This window comes from Osmerus mordax, chromosome 23, assembly GCF_038355195.1.
Source record: "Osmerus mordax isolate fOsmMor3 chromosome 23, fOsmMor3.pri, whole genome shotgun sequence".
NCBI classification, from domain to species: Eukaryota; Metazoa; Chordata; class Actinopteri; order Osmeriformes; family Osmeridae; genus Osmerus; species Osmerus mordax.
Genome location: NC_090072.1, coordinates 5,483,804 through 5,510,488, shown reverse-complemented (window position 1 = coordinate 5,510,488; position 26,685 = coordinate 5,483,804). Strand labels below are relative to the sequence as shown.

Here is a 26,685-nt window from a genome sequence, read left to right as displayed (position 1 = left end):
CAGCGTCGGACGGAGGGGAGAACTGATTTGTTGCATGGGAAGACATCTGTGCTTGCATGCCCAAGATGTCTTAATTCCCCCCGGTGTCTGGTCCGTCGGCGGGCTCCGGCGCTTCCTCAGGATGGAGGTGGCCGGGTCAGCTCAGCCTGGATCCATCTCCCAGTCCTGGATCTGGTTACACAGCGAGCAGGTGTTGCAATGCTCATTAGTCATGATGTCAGAGACACCTTGTGATGGTGCGTGTGACGCTCTGCTCCTCACTGCGACAGAGAGAGAGAAAGAGAAAGAGAGAGAGTGAGAGTGACAGGGAGATAGAGAACGAGAGAGAGTGACAGGAGAGAGAGAGAGAGAGAGAGAGAGAGAGAGAGAGAGAGAGAGAGAGAGAGAGAGAGAGAGAGAGAGAGAGAGAGAGAGAGAGAGAGAGAGAGAGAGAGAGAATGTGTCTGTGGTTTTTATAGTTTATTTCCCCAAGCGTAGCCGACACACCAGATGTGTGTGTGTGTGTGTGTGTGTGTGTGTGGCAGGCCCAGTAGACCCATGTCTCCTTCCCAGCACACTGGTGTGACCTACATAGGGCCTCTAGAGGAGACGTGCCGTGTCATCCTTCAAAACAAACAGTAACACCACAGCTCAGGCAATATCCTTCCATGAGATGACTTATTGATAAGAAACCACACACACAGTCATGTGGGAACTTCAACAACAACCCTTCCAGCTCCCCTGAGAATCAAGGTGTTTGCCATTGGATACGAATTGGTTGGTCCAGCGCGCCAAGCTGTCAGTCTACAAGTGTTGCATAGTAACTACCTGGCTATGTTTCCTGGGTTTTCATTTGAACCAGGTGGTGACATTTTCGGATATGGAACATTAACGTTCATAAATTATTCTGACGCTTGCGACTGCAGCACAAAACACTTTTACGGATGTTTGGCAACAAACAGACGATAAGTGTCTTTGAGATGGAAAGCAAGGGAATTGTAATAATCTATTCACTCACACACCTGCATACAGACAAACATGCATACAAACACCTTTAGAAACATGCACCTTCGTGCCTCTAAAGCTAATTGTCTAAACCCGTTTCTGCTCGCTCTGCTCGTGATGGCAGATGGGAATCTCTCCACGACTGACAAAATAATAATCTAGGCCAGATACCTCCCTACTTCCCAGCCCGCTGAGGTATGGAGAAGAAGCCTTCTCTTTCCTCTTCGTCTCTTTCATTCCATGTCTCTTTCCAACTCTTGCTCCATCCATCCGTCTCTCTCCCTTGCTCTTCTGGACTTTAATTTCACTCTGATTGCCTCCATCCTCGGCAGAGTGAGGGAGGAAGCGACACACTTCAGCGGTAGAAGAGCTGCAACTAGCAGGTGTGCACGATTCAAGAGGCTGCAGGGGAGTTTGGGCGCTGTGCGAGTCCAGATACTGCAGTGTGTGTGCGTATGTATGCGGCTGTGTGGGTGTATGTGGGGGTGTGTGGGTGTGCAAGAGGAAAAAGGCGAAAAGTATAAAAGGTGGTGCAGTCATCAACCCATCCACCCACACAAGTCTTCCAGCTTCTGAGGAAACCATTAACTGCACAATACAGTCTTTCTGACACCGTTGTTAAGTTGTAAGATTCAGAAAACATGAACCTCATAGTAATCATGACCAGAGGATGTGAATTAATAGCAAGAAACTGAATCTCACCGAGTTGATAGAACAGTCCCTCTGAGCTGTGTCAATCCTTATGGACTGTGACAAGTGACTGGGTTGAGGTGAAATGCAGGAACCACAAAAACAACCTTACAGTATATGCAAAGGCAGGAGGAAAGCCTCAAGTCAAACATCAAATCAAAACCATTTCCCAGGACCAGCCCAGCCTATACAGAAGATGTATTGATTAGTAATCAGTCATAATCGATGTGAAACCTCAGAAGAACATTAGCATGTCAGTTCAGGTGGATTAACATTCTGCATGTCATACTTAACACAAAAATCCCTATACCAATCCAACATACCCACATGAATTCTCACTCAGTCACATCCACAGGATATAATGAGCTTTAATTCCCTGACAATTCGGCAAAAGCTAGGACTTCGAGTTCAATACCACACGTGCATCTTGAAAAGAACATAGGCCTATATGCAGGGCCGTGGTAACCTGTTCTAAGTGGGGGTTCAAGCGGGGTGTGGTAACAGGGCTTAGTTTGTAAAATTAGGTGCCGGAGCCCATAATGACCACGGGGGGCCACGACTCGAGCCATGCAATACATTTTGGACGGCCTTTTAATACAAACACGCGTAAATAGGCTACTTTTAATAATTGTTTTCAGGGATGTCCTACTCGCGCACAGTGTTATAGGCTCTGCAGAAGACGAACCTTTTTTAGCTGCCAAATCAAACTGTAAATAAGGAAATCCATCCGACTTACCCTTTTAGACAAGGTGAAATCTTGGATTGTATTTGTCCAGGAGGGCCCAAAGAACAGCCTGCTTGTCGTTGCGCAGCCAAAGTTAACTCCTACTCAAATAGCTATGGGTGGGAGGTTTGGTGAATCTTAAATTGCTTCGCAGTCCAGACAGTGAGAATGATTCCTTCTCCACCTCCTCGTCTGACGAGTTGTCATCCCACTCACCCAGCTCCAACCCATCTTCTCTCTCTCCTGCATCCACAACCGCAGCAGCTCCCCATTACCTTGGCTCCCTGGTTGCTCCTCAGCCGAACTTTGAGGCTTGTTTCTGCTCTGTTTAGGCCTTGGAGATTCAGGCCCTGGAGATTCTGAATGCTTCGTGTCTGCCAAATAAATTGAAATGATTACTCTGTTGTTAGAATTTTGTGATTTTCGGTCTTGACTGACATGGAACGGCGAACTACGAATGATTTCAATTAGCGCTTTCAAACTGCAAATCAAGATCAGCCGTTGCCCGTTGGCTACATGGGTGCATTTACGTCAACAAAGTACACTAACTACAACACAACCGTGTTTTAAACCATACATGGTTTTATTTATTTGTGTATATATTTCAAATCTTAAACATTGGCAAAATTGTAGGCTTAGGCTAAGTGAATTTGGAGGTGCGCGCCGGGGTCCCGGAATGCAAGAGCTATTTACATTTAGTCATTTAGCAGACGCTCTTATCCAGAGCGACTTACAGTAAGTACAGGGACATTCCCCCTGAGGCAAGTAGAGTGAAGTGCCTTGCCCAAGGACACAACGTCATTTGACACGGCCAGGAACCGAACTGGCAACCTTCATATTACTAGCCCGATTCCCTAACCGATCAGCCACATGACTCCCTATCAAAAGCTATCAAACTCAAAGTTCCTGCACAAGTTATCCACTATTAACCACTAACTGAATTCAAAATGTAATTAGAAAACGACCATTACCAACCAAGATGAAATGTTTACTTTTTACATGTGGTGAACGTGCAGGTGGCAGGTGCACCTCGGCCAGCACCCTTACCTCCCACGTCCTTGCATAGGCCTGTATAGACTCATCACGATCACCAGATAGGCCTAGTCAACATCATTAAGAAGGGTGTGAAGGTGAAAAATCTGCTTGCTACAGATAATAATCTTTTCTAACCCTCCTTCCCACAACCACAGCAGGTATTTTTCCAGTCGTGTGGGCCAAGGATTTGAGACCTTTTTATGTCAGGCTTTTCTAAGCGATCAGAGCCAATTAATGAAAGCTGAAAATTCTTCACGATTTGCAGAAAGGGGTGACAGAGATAGGGAGAGAGAGAGAAATAGATGGACTGTTATGGACAAGGTGAGGGTCAGAACACCAAAGGAATGAACAGAAGACATGAAGAAATGTGAATGATAGAATCATAACACTGTGGAGGATGGAGGAAGCCAGGTCGAGCAGTAAATAAATGCAATTGTATAGGCCTACAATTGAAACAAAAAACTGCTAGAAAAAAGCATGGGCCACATCATTTAGAAAAGTGCCATGACCACACAACTTTGTCATATTCATCCTTTAGAAATTGAATGACAATTGGCAAATTGAATGACAAACCATTTGTAGACTGATGAAATATAACCGTTTTGGGCTGCATTTGTGATCTTGTGGTCTAAACACTACTAGTCTAATAACACATTGATTTGTGTGGCCCAGATGACAGAAAGATATGCTTTTTCATTATTCAAGGGAATTGTATTCCAATCAGGACAAATTATTCTGGCTCCTGGAGTTACAACTTCTGACTGTGATCCTTGGCTTTTATTTTGACAATACCACCCATTCAGTAAGATACCACAATTCCACGATTTCTGGTTCCTGCTGGCACAATAATAAATAAGGATTTAAAGCAATGATCATGTGGTGTTTATATATCTGTGTCGTCGTCCCCCTCCACACACAGACACACAAACACACACGAGTGATTGTGAGTTCCAAATGTGTCCACAATCAATACTTCTTCCTTTCTTTCCCCAGCAAGTGTTTTCATCTCACCTGCAGAGTCCATTAACATAGAGATAGGTTGAGGACATCTTTATTGCTTAACACACTGCTGCACCCCAGGAGAAGTATCAAGCTGAAGGGCACCCGCCCCCATGTGGATGTAGACTAACGCACATTATATTGCACTGAGAACCTCTCCTGTGTGTTGACTTGAATAGCAGGGGCTAGATTTCTTATTACCAATGCAGGGGCAAATCTGTGAGGCACAGATTATAATGACCCTTAATGATGTTTGGAAGAGTGAAAATACTCATATCAGGTTAAGGTGTATTGTGAAAATTGGCATTTGGAGTTCCCTACAATTTAAAATAACATTGGACTCCACAATAATGTGTTAATTTAGCTTGCATCCAAAGTGATGTACAGGATGGATGCAAACCTGATCTGCAGTAAAGTGTTCTACCACTGAGCTATACCCATCCCCATGCTCTACCACTGAGCTATACCCATCCCCATGCTCTACCACTGAGCTATACCCATCCCCATGTTCTACCACTGAGCTATAACCATCCCCATGCTCTACCACTGAGCTATAACCATCCCCATGCTCTACCACTGAGCTATAAGCATCCCCATGTTCTACCACTGAGCTATAACCATCCCCATGCTCTACCACTGAGCTATACCCATCCCTTAACAGTAAGTTGGAAACATTCCTTTATTGCAATGCTTAGTAGAATCTGGGGACAGACAAATTGACATGTACAAATTGTCAGAATATGTACTGTTGGAATGACGAAAACCACAGTGCATGTGGATTGACTGTTCTTTTCACCGGTCTACATCTAGCAAGCAAGCGCCCTCAATACAGTGGTATTGACATGTAGGTAAGAAGAAAATGAGAAGACAAAGCCAGAGATCCATGGGGAGTTCTTAATCGGATTATCTTTAATCTGCAGAGAATCTTTCTAGTTTATTACCGAAACATTCCCACTTCCCCTGAAGTAAACATGTAAGAAACAGGTGGCAGGATTTAAAGCGAATAAAATGAATAAAAGCCGACACATAACATTAGTGCCAATTCATAAAACTTTCTCGTTTATTTACAAATTCATGACATTTTGTGATGTGATTCAAAGAATCCTGTAAAAGATTGTCATAAAAACACTGTCTGTTCAGTTGGTAAATCTCCAAAAAGTTGCATTGCACAAGATGTAGCAGAGACAAAACACGTGCATGCAATATTTTTACATTCAATGTAACCAAAATAGATTTGATTACAAAATATAGTATTCGATATAAACATCTGAATAATCCTATTTAACAAGCAGATTCATCTCATCTCGAAAATCTACAATTTAAATATTTTTCTCCTTTAGAGTGGTTTTACTAAAATAGCAGAACAATGCTGCTGGTCATATGGCTAGCAAAAATATAAATATTTTTTTTGTTACTCTACCATTGTATTTTTCACTTTCAAATACAAGTGTAGTATAGATCTACATTAGAGCTTAACAGATGTGAATGTTTGGCTTGAACGTTTTGGAGGACAGAAAAGTGTTTCTCTTTTCAGCAGAAGCAACTTGGGTTATCTTCTGAAATGCTCTGCAAACGTAGCATAGCAGCCTTTTCGCATTTCAAGTCAATGACAGGACAATAACAGTAGGAAGTGAGCCAGAAACAAGATGTCAAGTGACAAGTGACAAGTTTGAAGAAGAGTTCTTTCCAGATAAATCGGTGGTGTCTCCAGGAGGGGACAGAATTATGAGGGGGATTGTTCATATTCAACAATTGTCGATGGGTTTGCACCGCCCTAACAAATCCACACCGCTCAACTACAAGGGTGATTAGCTGTAAGACACCAGACAGGTAGTGATGGAGGAGAAAGAGTGTTTGTAATCTCTCCTCCTTCAGCAGAAAGGTGCACACCCACAGCAGCTGATGGCTCCACCTAAAATGGCGCCCAGGAGTCGACACGAGTGGCAGGAAACAGTTGGATGAACAGAAGATGTGAGTTACACTGACGGAAGGCTAATCAGGATCTTCAGAGAGAACACTCAAGAGACTGAAATTGTGGAGGATTGAATGTTTGCTGCTCAACATCCATCTTTTGTATCGGGATGGGACGTAATCTAGTCAAACGAGGGAGAAAAGACGAGGAAACGTTGATTGGTTTCAAAGTGATGAATGGCCAATGTCAGGAAACTAATAAACTGACTGATGAGCTCCTGAATGCTCAATGTTAAAACACTCTCCAGCTAAAGTACTTTGGCGCCCCCTATCATACTTTTTAGATAGGTACAGTACTGTCTCAGTAAGATGTCATTCTTGAAATTCCCCCCAAAAAGGGCCAAATACTATACCTATTACATATAATTTAACTAAACATTTGAAATACTGGCACAGCACTTCTACTGATGCCAACTCTTGGCAATAAACACGTGCATTCCTCACAACAATGGGCATTGTTTTCTATCTAAATTTCAGCTCTGCACTGAAGAAATTCCCTGATTTGGTCCATTTCCATCAGTAAAGTTATTGCTAAAGATGTCATTGTCCCTCCTTCAAAATAGACATATATGGACACTGGCAAACAGTGAGAATTCATGATGATAACTCAAAGTAACAAAACCGTTAAACATTTGCATACTGTTCAAGCAATGACTCGACCTACTTTGACATCACATTCACATACATTCAGTGAGAGTCAACCAATCTAGTTTCAACCTACACTTCACTTGTGGTCAATAGCTATTTTTACAAGTTCTAGTTCATATGTTCTTAAGCAAGAAAAGAGCTGTCATCTTTCCCTGACATGGGTTGTGTTAAAACTGAAGATCTTACATGTGAAGCACAACTACAAATGATCCATTTACCCTGCAACACTGAGTGCGACAGACTCCAACTCATTAACCAAATAAATAACAAATCCTCTATAGCAAGTCTGCCCTAAACGAGACAAAACGTCCTATCCAGTGAGATCAGTGGGCAGACAAGCAGAAGTTCTCTGTGACCGCGAGAGCACACTGGGAACACGGGTCTCACCGAGTTCAGCTCGACGCGCGCACGAGCGCCGAACGCGACGGAGACGAACACGTTCGCGGCGTCCGTACGGCGTCGCGTAGCAGCATGCGAGAGTAGTGGTTGCGGCGCGTCCTCCCCACACGCGTGTGGACCTGCACCTGAGCGTTAGGGATTCACATTGGCAGCGCGCCCCTTTCTTTCGCCTTTCACATTTCCCCTCCAAAAGCTCTCGTCAAAAGGCAGCTAAAGCGAAAAGGAGTATTGCGGAATGGAGATCTGTAGGTCATGGATTTGATATAGCACCCTCTGCCTTGTGTGTCAAATGCACTTTCTTGCAAGAACGTACACTGCTCAGGGCATAACATGAACGGAACGCATGGCGCAGTGAACAGGTAACAGTAATGTTGGATTTGTGATTACAGGCCACTATCTGCATATTATTTGGAACAGTTCAAAGGAATGAGAAACTCTTGACGGTAGCTTAAGAACGTAGTCGAGTAATGTGACATAAGCAACCACTTGGCATTGCAGGTAGGTGAGCAAGGCTGTGAGGCCAGCTTGCGGAACCGACTGAAAAAGATGAGAATTGTGCTGCCTGGGAGGAGAAATGATCCAGAGGTAAAAGAATAAACATCGATATGTACAGTGTATGCATGCCCACTATAAGGCCTAGAAACCTCCACCTAACTGCACCAGAAAACACCATGAGTATAGAAACATGCAGATGGATATAAATAACTTGTTGTTTCAGCATTAAACACATTTCTATAAAACACAGACTTATTTGACTATGGGTTTACACTAACACCTTGGCCTGATAATATAACCCCCTGTTGAGCACTAAGACCACACGTTGACTTACTAAGAGGTCAATGTGACCTGAACATGGGACATGGCCACCTGATACACCTACACAGCAGCAGTCAGCTAGAACTCACGCAGTCCTGACTGTCCATAGCTAACCTGACAACACAAACCCCAGAGGACGCCCCCTATTCCTAATCCCATTTGGACCGCCCCTCCATTCAGGCCAGGTGAATGTGGTGGAACCTTCCATTGCATGTAAAGGACTTGTCACGTCATTTCAAGTTTGGCTCAGGAGCAGGGGGAGCCCGAGGAGGCCGACAGGGTGCAGACAGGGGTGGGGAGGCCGTAGAAGAGGGGGTCGGTCATCGGGAAGAGGAGGAGGAGGAAGAAGAGGACGCCTAAGACGTAGCAGCTGAGCACGGTGAGGCGGTGTTGGTGCTCCAGGGCCGTGCCCAAGGCGGGGAAGCCCATGTAGTTACAGAAGGAGTGACACAGCACGGGGCCCACCAGGTGACCTGAGGACACAGGAGGATGGGTGTTTAGCACCGCACACTGGGGGACAACACAAAACAGGACTGGGTCCTACGCAGAGGGACAGCTAGTTAGCATAGCACACTGGGGGACAACACGAAACAGAACTAGTTCCTACGCAGAGGGACAGCTAGTTAGCATAGCACACTGGGGGACAACACGAAACAGAACTAGGTCCTACGCAGAGGGACAGCTAGTTAGCATAGCACACTGAAGGACAACACGAAACAGAACTAGGTCCTACGCAGAGGGACAGCTAGTTAGCATAGCACACTGGAGGACAACACAAAACACGGAAGGGAGACACCCTGACCTGTTCTGATGAAGATGAAGGCGGTATAGGCTCCGAAGACGGCCGTGTAGGAGAACTGGAACGCTGCAATGTCAAACACAAAGTCAGTCGGCAGTCCTTCAGACGGCTCTCAGCTGTGAGACACCAAGGGCTGAGACCTAAATGCCCAGACGGCGTACACAGACGACGTAGACGTTAAGACGGTTACTTCCGTACCAGCAGACAGAAAGATCCCAGACACGGTTCCTTGCCTGAAGCGTAGCAGCTCTATCACGTGATGAAAGTGGGCTGCAAAACAAAACACAACAAACATCAACACACTGACATACCCGAAGCGCAAACAACTCCATCTGAAGGAGGAAATCCGTTTTGCAACTTTTCATTTGAGCCTCAGCTGCACTGTGCTGGATTAGGACGGACAGACTCACCCACTCCGAAGAAGAGTGGGCAGGTGAAGATGGCGGTGGAGGGGCCGGCGCAGGGCACCAGCATGGGCAGCATGCAGGCTCGGAACACCAGCTCCTCCGTGAGAGGAGCCACCACCTGGTTCCTCAGCCAGCGCATGTCACTCAGACACAGGGCCCAGAAACAAGGGTCTGTAGGGGAGCAGGGAGGAGAGCCGGGGAGAGGGAGGCGGGCAGGAGGAGGAAGGAAGGAAGAAGAGCAGGAGAAGAGCCCGAGGGAGGAGAGCAGGAAGAGGAAGGGAGAGAGAAAGAGAGAAGAAACGGAGAAACCAGATGGGGCTTATTAGTACACGTGTGTGTTTGTACACGTGTGTGTGTCTGTGTGTGTGTGTGTGTGTGTGTGTGTGTGTGTGTGTGTGTGTGTGTGTGTGTGTGTGTTTATATGTGTACAGTTACCCAAGACCACTCGTATCCCATCCATGAAGCCCCAGGGACAGTCCATAACCAGCTGGATAAGAGGCCCAAGAAACAGCACCTAGCGACACAAACAACAATACTGTTCTCAGGATGTACATATTGTAGCTGTGAAAAGAGTTCATGGCAACAATCCATCTATATCTCCAGCACCTCATGTCACACGTATTTATTATGCTGTACAGTATATCAATCTACTATATTAACCTATCTATCTGAGTACTACTGTGGTGTGTGTGTTACCATGGTGAGCAGAAGAGGCAGCACGATGGCAGGGAGAAGACCCTCAAAGCGGACCCCCATCAGGGCCAGTAATGATGGGGCAGGCTGGAGAGGGAGGGACACATTTCAGTCATGTTCATGTTTACCTTGGCATTATGTCAGAGATTTCTATTTATATCAAAACGTTCAGAGCTTCTTATATACAACTGTATATAGAAATAGGCTCCCATCGTTGATGCCCTATAGCACAGATCAGTAGACAGGCTGAGAACATCACGTCTACATGGCAAACAGGAAGTGATCGCGCAATGAGTGCATAGTCTATCTGGAGATGAGAACCGAAACTCTGCAGTGGCACAATGTTCCGTTCATGATGTCACTGGCACTCATACTCACACTGATGCCCGTGTATTCCTTCCATGCCCATACAAAGACTGGCGACAGAGCGGATACGATCAGGACACTTGTGAAGCGCCGTTTTATCACGGCCGGGTGGTCCCTGCACGAGCACACACAGACACAGTTGCACGTGATGGATCACAGGCACACGTGTCAGTGTGGAAATTTGTAAACAAACCCCCCTTTACTGGGGATATCGATGAAATACGGCTAGTTAGGTTAGTTTGGTTAACCTAGCAATGCAATGCATTTAGTTAGCCAACTAATATATCTTAATGTCGTTCTGGTAACCTGAGCCAGTAAGTGCTAGAGCATGCCGCTTCCGTATTAGCTAGGCAAGCTAGAAAGCTTAAAATAGCCTGCTAAGCCAAGAAAGGGTAAGAATGGCCAAGAAAGTATGGTTTAAAAGGCTTACCTTGGCAGGTCACTTCTCCATACGTATAAACTCCCAACATAGGAGCAGGCGAGCAGCAAACAGGACAGAATTGATACCCAGCACAATCCGTCAGGAGGCACAAACTCGCCATTGCTGCTCATCGGCTTGGACACAAGATTTGGCGTTAAATCGTCATCCTCTACCATGGCGGAGGGTCTACACGAAGATATTAGTTAGTGTTGTGTTGAATCTTGGAACTCTTAGTGAAAACTGTTCTTTAAGCAAGCTGTGCAAAATTATTTGACGCTGCCAGTCGCTGTGTTTCGACGTCATTGCGTGGCGTCAGGCGCACACCTACACCTTAAAATGCTACTGGCTGTTTTTGTTGTTGTTGCCAACGCCATTATAATTGTTTGCAAAAGCGTTATTGCTCTAGTGTGGTAAAAATATATAATTTTAGTTATCATGCATAGTTTGTTTATGTATTCATACCATGTGTAGGATACATGTGGGCTACTGATATTATGCTGCTTTTATTGGCCTAATTTAAAATACTTTTAATTTATATAAGCTAGCTACATCTCAATTCTGCATGTCTGTCCACTCCAGTGACAGTTTACTAACAACTACGATACAACTGTTACACACCCTGGTGATGCCTTTGTATGAATAGATAGTATATTGTTGGATATTCATATCCCACTGTTTGGTACCTGATTATCTTTCCTTACAGTAGCCCAGTACTGTACGGAAACAAAGCGTCACGGGCGTGGGCGGGATCATGTAGGCGGAGCCAGTACGTTGTAGGAATCTGAAGGCGGGCTTACGCAAGAATCACGGAATCCTGACCAACCGCGGCGAAGCATTCATGTGGCCAACAGTAGATTAGTGTGACTCCACTGTTTTTTTTTTTTTAGGGAGAGCGCTAGAGAGAAATGGGCGTGACAACGGGGTGTCTGGACCACGACTAGTCTCCTGTAGGAATGAGCATCTCGCAGTCTCCAATGTACCCTATGACAACGGAGAGGCGATGCAGACTGATCGGTCATATGGTTGTTCCCTCAAACTTGCCTTCGCAGGTGGTGTTTTAACAGAACGGAGCCCGATTTTGAGGCCATACGGGGATTGACAACTCAAGGGAATTACAACCTCAGTCGGCAAACATCAGCGGGTATTTATTGATCTGTCTACCTGTCCAATTATTGTCCAAAACTGTTGGTGCTGAACACGCAAGAGAGTGATCTTGGTCTGGCTTGTCTGTGTTTTTATTCTTCGTACATTGCAGTCATGTCAAGAATAGGCTGCAATAAGTCTGTGCGTGTGCTTGCGTTTGTGATGATGTCTTAAATTGTAGTATTTATTTTCTGTGCAGTGGATTCCCTTGTGTAGCCTAGCCTACTCCCCTGCCTCGCACGTTGTGCTGTGGAGGTGAAAAGCTTTAGAAAAACAACTATTATTCAGTAGGCCCTATGTACATTGAAATATGCTGTTATGCTAATTAAGCACATAAACACGCTATAAACACTGCTCTATAAATGCCTGCCATAATAGCATTTTGATCCCATAGTTTTATCGGCATTAAACGGAATTATAAAGCTGTTATTTAAACACGTTATTTATACCAATATGGAATATGTTATTTCTCCATGTGGTATGTTGTAGGCAATCTGACAAGGCCTATATCGACTGCGTCTTCTTGGATAGCGATCAAGCAACCGCCTCTACACTGGCACTGGGAGACGCAATCCGCTGCAATCTGCAAGTTGAAGTCATAGGGCAGAAACAGCCATGATTATGCTGTAAGCAGTCAAGCGATAAGACAAATTTAGCACTATATACAATTGTATCTTGTTGGATGCTGCTTTTCTGTGATAAAAAAAAATGTATTCTGTCATACTAACTGGTTTTATTTGGGGAGGCAGTTGATACCCGTGTTGACGTGGATGATGATGATGAGGGTAGATGGCTCAAACTCCAGCATAGGCCTACTTTGAGCTCAGGATATCAAACGTCAAGTGCTTACTGGCCTATTTGTCAGTTTGGGTATTTTTTAGGGGTCAGAAAATACTAGATTGCGGAACGACAAGAGGTCAATAAGATTTAGTGTTGTCATTTTAAGAGGCAATTCTTAAAAAATGATTTGTGTCAAGATATGTCAGTGGTCTGAACAAACATAAGAAGACGAGAGACTCCTTAACATCGTCTGTCTTGCCCTGCGTTCTCTGTGCTGGGGACTTGCTGTGCTTGTAAAGGGCCATGCTGGGATTACTACTGGGTTCTCTCTGACTATTACCCGCCTACTGGGAACCTGTCTGTTTTGTTTTCATCTATCTCTCTCTCTCTCATGCATGCGCGTGCTCCCGCTCTCTCTCTCTCTCTCTCTCTCCTAGTACATAACACCAAAGAGCAAACAGAGAATAATAATGACAACTACTCTCCTCACAAACCCAAAAAAAACAAATACGAATCTCACTCAGAACTGATAATGAAGAGAATTATTAAAGGGGCTGTCTGCAGTTTCACAGCTTAAGCCTGCACGATGGATGCTTACTCATACAGGCCTCTGGGCATCTGTGACACAAGGGTTACAGGGAGGAAGACAGGAAAGGAGGGATGGAGAGGAAGATGGAGGGAGACGGAAGGCAAGAAAGAGTGATAATAATGAAGCGAGATAAATAATAAAAGAGCAAAGGAAGAGACGCAGGGAAAGAGAAATGAAGATGAGTCAGACTGTTTCTTGGAGTGTGTGTGGTAACGGATCCTGTGAGGTAACAAAGCAGCCCACCTGTGTGTCTTCTATAGTGCCAAAGGGGTCAACCGGTGAGGAGGGGGTGGCACTGACAGGAAGTGGTTCATCCATTTTAAAGTGTTTGTACAGTGTCCTAGGCCTGCATGGCATACATTTTACATTTAGTCATTTAGCAGATGCTCTTATCCAGAGCGACTTACAGTAAGTACAGGGACATTCTCCCCGAGGCAAGTAGGGTGAAGTGTCTTGCCCAAGGACACAACGTCATTTTGCATGGCCGGGAATCAAACCAACAACCTTCTGATTAATAGCCCGACTCCCTCACCGCTCAGCCACCTGACCCCGCATACACAGAACAAGCACGCCTCTTACTGAGACAAATATTGAATAAATAGTATAGTGCAATAGTATAGTGTTATGAAAGAGTTGCCTTCTGAAATCTTCTCAAACCACTTGAAGGTTTTTCATTTGTCCTCTCTCCATCCTCCCTCTGTCCCCTCCATCCTTTCTACATCCTCTCCAATCATTCTCCCTCCATCCTCTCCAATCATCCTCCCTCCACCTCCCCTCCATCGTCTCTCCATCCTCCCTCCATTCTCACTACATCTATCCTCTCTCCATCCATCCTACACCCTCTAAACCAGGCGTTCTCAAACCTTTTGGGGCCAGGGACCCCTTACAGGGGTGAACATTTTCCAAGGACCCCCCCATAATCATAACACCCATTCAGCATGCCCTTTGTGCTCTTAACTGGACACAATATGCTTGTTTTATTGGTGCAAATGGTCCCCATCTGTAGATTATAATATATTTTTTACTTTTTAATGATCCAGCACAATTTTCCAATGTTATAATGTAAATGATTTCACAGACCCCTTGGCTATGGTTCACGGACCCCACTTTGAGAACCACTGCTTTAAACTCTTGCCTTCCACTTAGTCCAACCAGACAGGTACAGCAAGGCCAGACAGGACTGCAGGATACTCACTCCATCACTGTAGCCCGACCACACACACACACACACACAAACACGCACACACATCGTTGTTCACAGACACGCAGGTGGGCTGTGCCATGGGAGCTACGAGGCTCTGTCTGTTCTAATAATAAGGTCACATTCAACCATAGTGGACCTCTCTGTCCAATAAGGGGCTAGAAATAGCCATGTGCAACTTGAAAAGAAAGAAGCTTTTACATATAGAGTCCTGTTTCCAGGTCAGGAACTGGATCTGAAATAGCTCTATCTAGAATCAGAGGGTTCACTTTAGAACAAAAGGTACTATACAGCGCAGTTTCATGAAGATCACAATGGTTGTTTTACAAAAGTTTGTGGGTAGCATTGGCAGGGACAAATATATAGGCAACCAATTGTGTGGTATTGTATAGTGTAGACATACATTTTTAACACTGACCTGATAGAATATAGACTGTAACACATTCATTACTGCTTTCCTTAGTTAAAACATATTCTGATGTAGCATCTTGAGGCTCTGTTGTACTTGCCTGCTTGTTTTGTGTCTAAGAGACTATATTCTATGGAGCTCTGTACAGTATGTGATCAGTGACATTCAGCACAAGATTAAAAAGAGACTCCTAGATAACAATAACACTGACTACTACAGGCAAGTGGGATACAAACAATAATTCAGACATGATGATTTGTCCCAAACTGTAATTGAATGAGCACCTCCAGCCATCTAGTTTATACTCAAGCATCTGAAAACTGGAGTGCAGATTACAAGAAATCCTTAAATGGTTGAAAATGGGGAAAAAAATGATGATCATGTTGTCAGGAACTCATAATTTATTCTGGAGACCATTTCCTGGCGTGTATATTTAGCTCTCTGTTCTTTTGTGGCACTGGATAGAGATGTTGCCTCTCTTTCTTTCTCTCTCCCCCTCACTCTTTCTTTCTTTGTTCCTCTCCTCACCCACACGCTCCACACACACGCTCCACACACACACACACACACACCCTTCCCCTGCAGTAGCAGAAGAGAGAATGGAGAGAGTGGATAGAGGGATAGAAGGATGGAGCGTGGTTCACGTGGAGGGTAGTGGAGGATGATGAATTTTGTTAGTAAAAACAACAGCATTATATATGAAACTGTGGACTTTGTGGTGCTGTCTGATATTGGCCATTTAACCTGTAAAATGCCACTATGATCGCCTTTGCTCTGTAAAATATGTTTTATTCCTGCTAGCCCTACCATGCAGTATATATATATAGAATGTGTGTGTGTGTGTGTGTGTGTGTGTGTGATATATATAATTCATTTCTCTTTGTCTTCCTTTGTCACAGCATCTTTTCTTTGTCTCTCCCTCCTCTCTCTCACCATGTCTCTATCTTTAACCCCCTTCCAATCTCCACCCTTCTTTCTATCTATCTATTGTCCCCTCCCTCCCTTCATCCCCCTCTCCACCCCCAGGATGTGACTGTGGGTTGATTAGAAAGTGCGTGGCCCAGAACAGGCAATCCATCACCCTGCCGAGCCCCTGCACAGGACGCGCATGCGCACACACAGTTACACTCACAGCGTACACCCCAGGCCCCTCGCCCCGCCCCACTCTCTGTCTGCCTCCTCCCAGCCCCTCTCTCCTCTTCCTGGTCAGTCTCTTGTTGCCTGCATGTCGTCTCTGCTGGAGGCTTCTTGTGTCTCCTCTAGGTCCGTCACATATCTGCAATGTCTGCATCGTCTCTCTCTCTCTACACCTCTTCTTTTCCTCCAAGCCCTCTCTTTTTCCTCCCTCTCCCCCTCCCACTCCTCTCCTCCCTCTTCTGTCCTCCCACTCCCACATCCACCCATGCCACTATGTTTTCTATTTCTGTCCCCTCCTCCTCCTCCTCCTCCACTCGTGAGGCCCTCCCTTCCCTGCCTCTCTCCCTCCTCCACTCGTGAGGCCCTCCCTTCCCTGCCTCTCTCCCTCCTCCACTCGTGAGGCCCCCCCTTCCCTGCCTCTCTCCCTCTTCCACTCGTGAGGCCCTCCCTTCCCTGCCTCTCTCCCTCCTCCACTCGTGAGGCCCTCCCTTCCCTGCCTCTCTCCCTCCTCCACTCGCTCCCCAGTGTCCACTCTCCCTCCTCCACCACTCCACATCCAGCCAGAAAAGCAGAGCAGACGTAATGAAATGGCGACTGCCTGCATGAACCGAGAGTCTGGCCACCCATCATGTAGTCATGAGGGGATATTCTCCTCTTTGGGACTCTATTAAAGGGCCCCCATTGCATGAAGTCTAATGTTCACATCATGATCCAATTGCCTGCTGGGAAAGGTAGTTCATATGCTGTTGGTCTGAGTACTCATTTGGAAGAGCTTTGAAGGCAGTCTGGTACAACCCCAAGGTTGTCTGGGGTCTGAGCCATAATGTGTTCACTAGGGAAAGAGGGCTTGGATTTGGGTGTTGTTTCAGATCCTATTATAAATGTTTGTGTTGTTTCCAAAGCTATTACCTTATTCTCCAAAGAAGGAACAAAGCATTTACTCTGGGTCTGTGATGTCATTTCAGTTCTTGCTACAGTGTAGGTGTCCTCGCCCACTCTTTATTAATAATAGGGTTTTGAATTAAACATTGGCAGGAAACCTAGCTTAATCTCTTTGCCAACAGAGACAGGCTTTTTAGAGATTTGTTTTTCCTTGTGTAAAATTGCTCATGTCAAAACATCGACCTGAAAACTCTCTCTATATACAACACACCATTCCTCAAGGATAAATGAACATTTCTTCTACTCTTTCATCATATATTTTATATATCTACAGCTTGTTAAATTAGGTCTTCAAGCGCCCACCTTAAACCCATGTGATATTATGCAATTGCTTTAGATTCTCATAAAATCATATTTTAGTCCAATTTGTTTAATGCCAACGGTTTTAATTTGACGGGCCTTTCCCAGCCGAAAGCCTGAAATGCCACAGCCATAAACCTTTAGTAGAAATGAAAACCAATATTGTTGAACTCGCTTCACCCGGGGTCTGGACACGGCATTCAGGGAAAGGTTGCAGCCCCCCTGGGGTTCGTTAAGAATCTCCGACACGACAGCTTGTCGATTGATGGTTATCTGGTTGTTAACTTTAAAAGCTTTGGTGAAGTGTGCTCCATTGTTTGTTCCTTTCTGGATGCTACAAGACTACCGTCATGTTTGCCAGCAGATGTAAGGCCTCAATCGGTTAACCTAGGAACAATGATCACCGTTAGGTCCATCAGAAACACAGTACTGTTACAAACAGGAGCCATCGATTCAGGCGTCTGTATTTTTGCCTCTGTGAAAACACAGTATGTACTCTTCTACGTACTGAATCTCATGTATACTGTCCTTGTGCTTTGTTGACTGGAACTGCAGAGAAGATGCGAGCGCTTCAGTCACGTAAAGGGGGACGCCAATTATAGCTGAGTAATGGCAACGGTAGACCAACCTGACTGCACACACACTGGTGAGGGGAGCGATTGTGTGGATCACTCCTGGATTTGATTGCTGTTCTATTTTAGGGGGTGCGCAGGTCTAAGGATAGCAGGGAGACACTAATTCAAAGCTCAGCTTGTTGTTGGTTTTATTTTCATGACTCGGCAGCTCGTAGTAACGACGAAGGGAGCATCACAGTCAATATGCTAATCCTATCTCCACGCCTACTGTACTGTTGTCGATCTGACTACAGGGTTGTTTGGTGTTCAGAGGAGAATTTGTGAGTGCATACAGCTGTTAACAATGGACTGTACTTTTTCGATCACTTTGGATTTGGTCCTTGATGCTTTCTCTCCTTCCCTCCATCACTCTCTCTCCCCTCTCTTTCACTCTCTCTTCCCTCTCTTTCTCTCCCTCTCTCTCCCCCCTCCCCCTCCCCCCCCCCCAGCTGTGAGCCCCCGTTGTGGCCGGTGGGCATGGTTTTGGAGGGCAGCTCGGAGGCCCTGTGTCCCCCCCCATCTCTGGAACTGCGACCGTCTTGCAACAAGAGCCAGCCCTCCCCCCCGCTGGGCTCGGCCTCCCAGCCCCATGAAGGCCTCTTCCCGGGGGACAAGGAGCCAGTCAAGTACGGGGAGCTCATCGTCTTAGGGTGAGACTCACTGGGGCTGGCTGGCGCTTAAATGCTTTTTGCATATCCTATGTGTGTGAGAGTGTGTGTGTATGTGTGTGGGGGGGGGGGGGGGGGATTGTGTGTCAGACTGCGCAGCAACAAACCAAGTGCCCTAAAGGAACAATAGCATTAAAGTAGGATCTGAAAATCTAAACCCTTGTGTGTAGAATAAAGCAGACCGGATGATCTACTGCACCTTTAAAAAGCCTTTGTCATGTATTTAAACCACAGACTTGAAACCATTGTCATATATTGCACCATGCCATTTTTGCACCTATGTCATATTTGCACTAAGCACCCTATTTGTATTTGTATTTATATTGTACATTATAGCTATTTTATACTTTACAGCTAGTTTATTTTACATACCTTTCCCCTTAGTATTAGTTAATTAGACTTTGCACCTTGTATAGTATAGTTAGACTTGTTTATTTAAGATGTACTCCTATATGTTGAATGTATGCACCTTCCTGACAAAGTAAATTCCTTGTCTGTGCAAACTTTCATGGCAATTAAAACCCCTCCTGATTCTGATATCCTTTAGCAGGAAGTCCACAACACTCCTTGCCCAAACGACACAGGCTCTAAGACCCTGAAGCTCAGGGATGTAAAGCTATCCTTCAGTTCCAGCAACCCCATGCAAAATTGTTCATTTGACTCCTTAACAAAGATGTCAGTCTGACACTGACCCACCGGGGAACCAGGCAAAAAAAAAAAAAAACTGAACCGCCACGAGAGAGATGAGGAGAGAGACGTCTCAGCGCGTGTAGACGCTGAGACGTGGAGAGAGAATCCCTGTGGTATCTAATTCACTCTTTCCCGTATTGATCTATCCGGAGATGGGTTATGAAAATGGCTTCGCTCTCCATCGATGTGATTAAGAGGGAGAGAGAGAGGGGGAGAGCATATTGCTGCAGACATTTTTATGGCCTCATCCAATCATGACATTTGCAGGAGACAGAAGGAAGCCAGTGATCATATATTGGATATGATCTTCTACTCAGAGCCCAATGTGGCATGGCAATCAAATCCTTTGGTCCAGGCTTAAAAGAGTAATTTAAAACCCAAGGTCTTTATAATAAACACAAATGTCATTAACGAGGCAAAATGCTGTATTCCCCCCTTCCCCCCCCCCCCCCCCGATCATGTGATCAGGCACAATGGTTCTCTGACCAATGGGGATAAAGGTCGCCGAAGAAGTCGCCTGGCGCTCTACAAGAGACCCAAAGCTAACGGGGTCAAACCTGACGTCATCCACAATGTTTCCACCCCTCTGGTGTCAAAGGTCAGTGGTCATATCCAACAGTATCACAACTGGTGGCATTTCTATAGATATACATTTTGAAACAGACAAAAGGTTTCAAGACCCTCACTAAAAATAAGTCGTTATTAAACTGGTATTTATAGTCTTCAACCAAACAAATGCAAAATGTTTCATCTTTTGTGAATTGGGTTGTGTATGTATACGTATTACAATAGATGTAGTAGGCTATTCATTAGTCGTTTTTAAACTGGCTGGATCTGAGCATGCTCTGTTGTGAGTGTGAGGGGTTCTTTGTCACCTGTTTTTTGTGTGTTTCCACAGGCTCTCAGCAACAAAAGTCAGCACAGCATCTCCTACACATTGTCCAGAAGTCACTCTGTCATCGTGGAGTACACACATGACACCAACACAGACATGTTCCAGGTCAGTATCATCCTACACAGGGCACGTCCTGCAACTCCTCGCTCCTGCATAGCGATGGTGTAGAAAGGAAGGAACTCGAGTTGGTCTGGCTGCAGACAGCTTTTTTTCGCAGTTATTTTTCTTATGACCTACCCACACCACAAACACACGCCTCACCTTGGGAACATGGCGGACAGTTTGTCACGCACAACACACACACACACACACATTCATACAAACCAACTCACCTTCCTCCTCTCTCACACAAACACCTACAACACACCCCCCAAGTTGATGTCCCAGCTGCTGAAAAATGTCATTTGTTAGCTGACGCCTCAGAGCTCCCAGTACTGCCAAGTCATGAGACGACTGGGATGGAGAGAGAGACATAGACAGAGAGAGGGAGAGGGAGAGAGAGACAGAGACACAGAGAAAGACAGAGAGGGAGAGACACAGAGAGAGAGAGAGAGAGAGAGAGAGAGACAGACAGACAGACAGACAGACAGACAGTCAGAAGAGAGAGAGAGAGAAATAAAACAAGACAGAGAGAATAAGACAGAGTGGGGGAGAGATTGGGAGTCAGGTAGAGCAGACAGTCTATTCCAGCTATCTATCTCTCATCCCTTTGATGAATGTAAGGCCCAACTACTGCAGACAGAAGACATGATGGAGGTTCTGTGCTGCGGTCCCTGTCTGTCTGTTTTCCTGCCTGTCTGTCTATTTTCCTGTCTGTCTGTTTATTTTCCTGTCTGTCTGTCTATTTTCCTGTCTGTCTATTTTCCTGTCTGTCTGTCTGTCTATTTTCCTGTCTGTCTGTCTGTCTGCTCTCCAACTCAACTGGCTGTCATGTCAATTCATCTATTTGGGTGCAAATAGTCCATCCCTTTTCACAAAGACAAATGTGGCAGGTGCTGGCATTGACCCTCAAGCAGGTCATGGTAATTTTTCATTTTCTGTAACAGAAAGTAATTGAAAAGACATGTTCATTTGAATGTTGGCACCCCTTAAATCAACTAGCATAGACAATCCCCTTGAAAGATGTAAAACCTTTTCACCCATCTCACAGGCAGGTAATGGATGGGAACAATAGCTGGTTGACTCCATCCTCAATCATCTACTATGGACATCAGCATTTCAATTGTTCTAGCCAAGGTAGCTAACAGTTTGGCTGAAGGCAAACGCACGTCTGTCGATTCTCTGCATACTTAGCACACAACCGCAACAACAACAAAAACATGTTTACAAACAGGGCAAATCAATATTAAACTTACCCAAGTACAACACAGAACGTTTCACGGCTAAGTTGTTGGTGTGAATCCAATATATTGTTTTCTGATGCTTTCGTTTGGTATAGGCACTTTCTTCGAGTTCATCTTCGATTAAGTTCAATTCGAGTAATTTCATTTCCATCATGCAACGAGTCTAGTAGATATTGATGGTTGAGGGTCTTACCAGCAGCCAGGTTTGTTAACAACAGTGGTTTAAAATAATTAGTTTGATTAGCATCTGCCATAGTAGCAAGCGTACAGTAGGACTAAACAAACATACCATGCTGCTTTGTTTATGGGTGGTAGTGACCGAAACTAACGAGGGCCAAAATAGATAAACACACACGCCCCCAAAACCAGACAAAAACATGCCTTAACAAGCATACGTTCCTGACAAATTGAGTGCTCAGTGATTAAAAAAAGAATAATAATTATATTGAGTTAAACTTTAACTTTCGTAACATGAAAACAAGGAAGGTGTTTTATTTGCGTCCGAGTGCAGTTTGAATATTAACAAACTTGCGGACCTTTTAACCAGGTCCTGTCTCAAATGACTTCCATCTCGACTCCACTTTACGCTGCTCTACTCTGTTATCCTCTACTGACACCCCCTCCCTTGCTCCCCACAGATCGGGCGCTCCACGGAGAGCATGATAGACTTTGTGGTGACGGATACAGCAGGCAGCAGCGGGGGCGGTGGGGGGCAAGGCCAGGGGGCGGCCGGAGAGGGGGGAGGAGGAGGAGGAGGACAGTCAGCCCAGAGTACCATCTCCCGCTATGCTTGCCGCATCATGTGTGAGCGCAGCGCCCCCTACACAGCACGCATCTACGCTGCCGGCTTCGACTCCTCCAAGAATATCTTCCTGGGGGTGAGTATAGAGCGCACGTGTGTGTCGGGTGGGGGGGTCTTTAGGGTGGAAGTGTGTGTGTGTGTGTGTGTGTGTGTGTGTGTGTATGTGTGCGTAGGTGCATGCACGTGTTTGTGGCAGTGAACAGCTTCCGGAGTGAGGGAGTGATCAGTTGCCCTGACAACTGGGGCAGTGACAACCCTGGGGCCAAGACACCCAGGCGATGATGTAATATCTGTGATGAACGTCACAACGTGTGACATGACATACTGTGTGTGTATGTGTGTGTGTGTGTGTGTGCGTGTGTGTGTGTTTGGGAGTGTTACCAGTTGACGAGGGGGGACTGCATGGTGATTGTATAAGCATGAATCATGCTCCTGGAATTGCTTGTACTGCAGTTTGAAGATAGGAGTAGTTAAGATCTGTGGACGTATAGTGACAGTTACACATGTACATTACATTTGACAGTATTATTCATTTAGCAATCGACCTGATCCAAATATACTCATAGTGCAAACACTGTAAAACGTCCAGCAGAAAATCAAAGACCAGCGGCGCATATAGTTTTATCAGTATTCAGTGGTCATAAATGTCAATATTTATAAGGCACAGTGCAAAACCACATTTCAGCTACCAGGCACGGCAAAACAACAATATCTCAACTGCATATGAAACGGAAATACATGGTGATGTTGCAGAGCTGCATACTCAGTCTCTGCGAGGTGAGCTGAGTTTTAAACACCTCAACAGTCACCCCCAATCTCTGTACCTCCTCCACCCCCCACCCCCCCCCACCCCCCGGGGAACCACACACTCATCTGCTCGAGTGTTTGTCCTCGTCTCTGGGAACTGGCTAGGTAACCGGCTGGAACGTTGCCCAGGCCCAGAGCAGACCAGACACCAAGACTCTCTTTGTTTAGAGAGATAAGACTATCAGCGGTCATTATCAAAAGTCACACGTCAGGGACTGCTGCTAGACTCTGCTTGGTCAGAGGCTCCAGAGGCCAGCGAGCTGTTTGGAAATGGATTAGAAACACAACAGAGACACACACATGCAGCCAGACCGCACAGACGCCGGAGGGGAAAAGGGAATTGTGGATTCAAGCTGTGGCAGCCTGTCGTCTGTGTTTGGTCGTGTACATGCGTCACGTGTGCGTGACGGTGTGTAGACGATGTGCGTGTCGCGGGCGGCGCGCCTTTGCGTGCGTGCGCGTTTTGTCAATTCTCCGAGCCGCCCGACGCTTTGTAAAGGAAAGACTGTACGAAGTGAGCAGTGCACAATGGAGCAGGCTGGCGTCTGTTTGCTCACCCATTGACACGTGAAGTAAGCTTTTGATACATGCTGGCATGCAGGCTCTCCTTCATCCCTAACCCCCCTCCCACACACACACACGTCACCCTCCATTTCCACAACCTGGAGGGTTACGCTGGCAGGGGGGGGGGGGGCGAGGCAGGAGTCCAGAGACTCTCCTCATCGATGTGAGTCAGGGACTCCAGGTCAAGGACAGACACAGTGTTCCAGACCTGCTAGTTCCCCTCACCTCCCTCTCCCCACGGCTCCTGATTAAAACGGTCACGGTGGCCATATTGTATTAGATCACAGGACTTTCATTTGTAATGATTTTTTAGGGTGGTGGTAGGGAGCTTGGCTGGCGGTGAGAGCTAATGCCAGCTGTGACCAAGGAGAAAATACGACTGTAGTGCTCTGAAACACGCAAGTCTGGAGGCTCATGACACTTCGTAAGGAAAGATGTCCCTCATGCATTATACATGACCCCAGGGAGAGGGGATGACACAAGCGGGGCACAGTGAGTCATACACACAGATAACGTCATGTCCCATGCAAGGCACCGAGGCCTGTGTCAACCTAGCAAGCCTCCCCATCCAGCTAAAAATACTGAGAGAGAGACAGAGAGAGGGGGGGGGGGGGAGAATGACCCAGCGAGAGAGGGAGAAAGAGAGAGAATGGCAGGAAAAGAGCGAGAGAGGACAGTAGGAGGAGGAGGACGATGACAGATCCTAGCTGCTGAGCTGTTGTCAGAGCGACGCCGGAGTGAATAACCTCAGCAGGGCTCCGGTGAACTGGCACACACAGAATGTCCTTGGCAGATCGCAGAGGCAGGCTGTGCAGCCCACTGTTGTTGTGGAGGTGTGCGGAAAGCACAAGAACAACGAGAGATCGTTTTCCAAACGTTAGGTGTAGCGCGGGCTTATACAACGTTGTGGTTGTTGCCGATCGTGACCGCTTAGAAGTCCACAGGTACATTCTGGGAATGTTGCATCGAAACTGCGCCTCAAGAGGGGCTTACACACTGCGTGTGAGAGTGTGTGTGTGATTCTGTGTGTGTGAGCATCTCAATGCTTTAGCTTGTATAGTACTCAAGTTTAGCCAGTATAGTAATCAGTTATACACTGCAGGGGCTAAATTTAGCATTGCGAAAAAAAAGCCCTGTTAGCTGTTTTATTCTCCCATCTCTCTCTCTCCTTTCTCCTTCTTTCTTTCTTTCTCCTCCTCCCTCTCTCTCCTTCTCCCTCTCTCTCTCTTTATTGGCCTCTCCATCACTTCCCTTGATACTAGTCTGCTTATGTGTGGGGGGCGGGTCTCTTAGGAGAGAGCTGCCAAATGGCGGACGTCGGACGGCTTGATGGACGGATTGACCACCAATGGCGTGCTGGTGATGCACCCGGCAGGCGACTTTGTCCAGGAGCCGGCACCGGGGGTGTGGCGGGAGATCTCCGTGTGCGGGAACGTGTTCGCCCTGCGGGAGACCCGCTCGGCCCAGCAGAGGGGGAAACTGGTGAGGAGGAGGAGAGGAGGTGGGGGTGTTTCGGAGCTAGAGTCTTGCTCGTCTGCTATTGGACAGGATGCCATCATGTGGAAAGGCAAACTTTGGAAAGCAGCTGTCAGTGCAGAAAAAAAGGACCGGAAACTAAAACGATTTCTTTTCGCTAAGTAATTGTGTCTATCTCTCTTGTCCTCCCCCCCACTCTAATACACTCTTCCTTTAAATCGGTCTCTCTCGCCCAATCTCCCCCCCCCCCCCACCAGGTGGAGAACGAGTCCAACACCCTCCAGGACGGCTCCCTCATTGACCTGTGCGGGGCCACCCTGCTGTGGCGCACCCCGGCGGGCCTCCGGCGCACGCCCACCCTCAAGCAGCTGGAGTCCCTGCGCCAGGAGCTGAACGCGGCGCGGCCGCAGTGCCCCGTGGGCTTCAACACCCTGGCCTTCCCCAGCCTGGCTCAGCGGGAGATCGTGGACAAGAAGCAGCCCTGGGTCTACGTCAACTGCGGCCACGTCCACGGCTACCACAACTGGGGCTACCGCAAGGAGAAGGGCCCGGCGGGGCCCGGCGGGACGGCGCCAGCCAGCACCGGGGAGAGGGAGTGCCCCATGTGCCGGCGCGTGGGCCCCTACGTGCCCCTGTGGCTGGGCTGCGAGGGCGGGCTGTATCTGGACGCCGGCCCCCCGACCCACGCCTTCTGCCCCTGCGGCCACGTGTGCTCTGATAAGACAGTGCAGGGGTGGAGCCAGATCCCGCTGCCGCACGGGACGCACGCCTTCCACGCCGCCTGCCCCTTCTGCGGCACCTGGCTGACCGGCGAGCAGGGCCACATCAAACTCATCTTCCAGGGCCCCGTCGACTGAGGGGGAGGCGTTGGTTGTGTGGTGTCGGGGGGTGGTTGTGAGGTGGGGGAGGTGTTTCGGGGGTGGTTGGCTGAGGTGTGTGAAGTGGGGCCTCAGAAAGACAAAGACTGACTGTCGATGAGAGAAATAATTGAAGGCCTAAGGAGAAAAACACTGTTGGACAATTTAACTTGTGGGGAAAGTAAAAAAAAGATGAAGTGGGTTGAGTGGTATTTGAGCTGTACTGTGGGGCGGGAGGTGGGGGTGTAAATAAATGCTGTTGAAATGAAACCTTGAGCAGTGTTTGGTGGTCCTTGGAGTTCTGTGGGGCTCCAGTCTGAAGAGCGCAGTGTAATTCAATATCCGAACGCCACCCAAACCTGTGATTCAGCTGCTTCGGGCATGCACGTGCCCCAGAACCTACTGGAACGCACCGTGTCTGGTGCCTGCTCGTCAGGGTGAGATGGATTTCAAGGTCACAGGTGAGGAGTAGAGGACCCACGCTCAGGGGGGAGGGGTTGTGAAACATGGCCCCTG

General features: G+C 46.8%; 2 protein-coding genes across 4 annotated transcripts; one reads left to right on the top strand and one right to left on the bottom strand.

Moving 5' to 3' along the window:
- Positions 1 to 5,468: 5,468 nt before the first annotated feature.
- On the bottom strand, positions 5,469 to 11,231 carry rce1a (Ras converting CAAX endopeptidase 1a). The gene is made up of 8 exons (XM_067261361.1): positions 10,962 to 11,231; positions 10,544 to 10,646; positions 10,169 to 10,252; positions 9,908 to 9,986; positions 9,476 to 9,643; positions 9,264 to 9,335; positions 9,069 to 9,131; positions 5,469 to 8,739 (listed from the first exon to the last, which is right to left on the bottom strand). The coding sequence occupies exons 1-8, from the start codon at positions 11,126 to 11,128 to the stop codon at positions 8,513 to 8,515; spliced, it is 963 nt and encodes a 320-aa protein (XP_067117462.1). The 5' UTR covers positions 11,129 to 11,231; the 3' UTR covers positions 5,469 to 8,512.
- On the top strand, positions 10,955 to 26,169 carry peli3 (pellino E3 ubiquitin protein ligase family member 3). 3 transcript variants are annotated; one of them, XM_067261358.1, is made up of 9 exons: positions 10,955 to 11,154; positions 11,840 to 12,093; positions 12,585 to 12,721; positions 18,517 to 18,717; positions 19,894 to 20,023; positions 20,324 to 20,425; positions 22,302 to 22,541; positions 25,130 to 25,318; positions 25,570 to 26,169. In XM_067261358.1, the coding sequence occupies exons 3-9, from the start codon at positions 12,711 to 12,713 to the stop codon at positions 26,167 to 26,169; spliced, it is 1,473 nt and encodes a 490-aa protein (XP_067117459.1). In that variant the 5' UTR covers positions 10,955 to 11,154; positions 11,840 to 12,093; positions 12,585 to 12,710. The 3 variants fall into 3 exon arrangements, with proteins under 3 accessions (XP_067117459.1, XP_067117460.1, XP_067117461.1); XM_067261359.1 differs by lacking the exon at positions 12,585 to 12,721; XM_067261360.1 differs by lacking the exons at positions 10,955 to 11,154; positions 11,840 to 12,093; positions 12,585 to 12,721 and adding an exon at positions 11,208 to 11,362.
- Positions 26,170 to 26,685: the final 516 nt, after the last annotated feature.

Bases quoted from the DNA above. Each gene is read 5' to 3' on its own strand.
- peli3 (XM_067261360.1), top strand. From the start codon at position 11,289: ATGCTACTGGCTGTTTTTGTTGTTGTTGCCAACGCCATTATAATTGTT. The intron at 11,363-18,516 runs GTAAAAATATAT...CCCCCCCCCCAG, and splicing joins AGCGTTATTGCTCTAGTGTG to CTGTGAGCCCCCGTTGTGGC. The intron at 20,426-22,301 runs GTCAGTATCATC...TGCTCCCCACAG, and splicing joins CCAACACAGACATGTTCCAG to ATCGGGCGCTCCACGGAGAG.
- rce1a (XM_067261361.1), bottom strand. From the start codon at position 11,128: ATGGTAGAGGATGACGATTTAACGCCAAATCTTGTGTCCAAGCCGATG. The intron at 9,644-9,907 runs GTAACTGTACAC...GCTCCCCTACAG, and splicing joins TGGGATACGAGTGGTCTTGG to ACCCTTGTTTCTGGGCCCTG. The intron at 9,336-9,475 runs GTGAGTCTGTCC...TTTGTTTTGCAG, and splicing joins CCCACTCTTCTTCGGAGTGG to CCCACTTTCATCACGTGATA.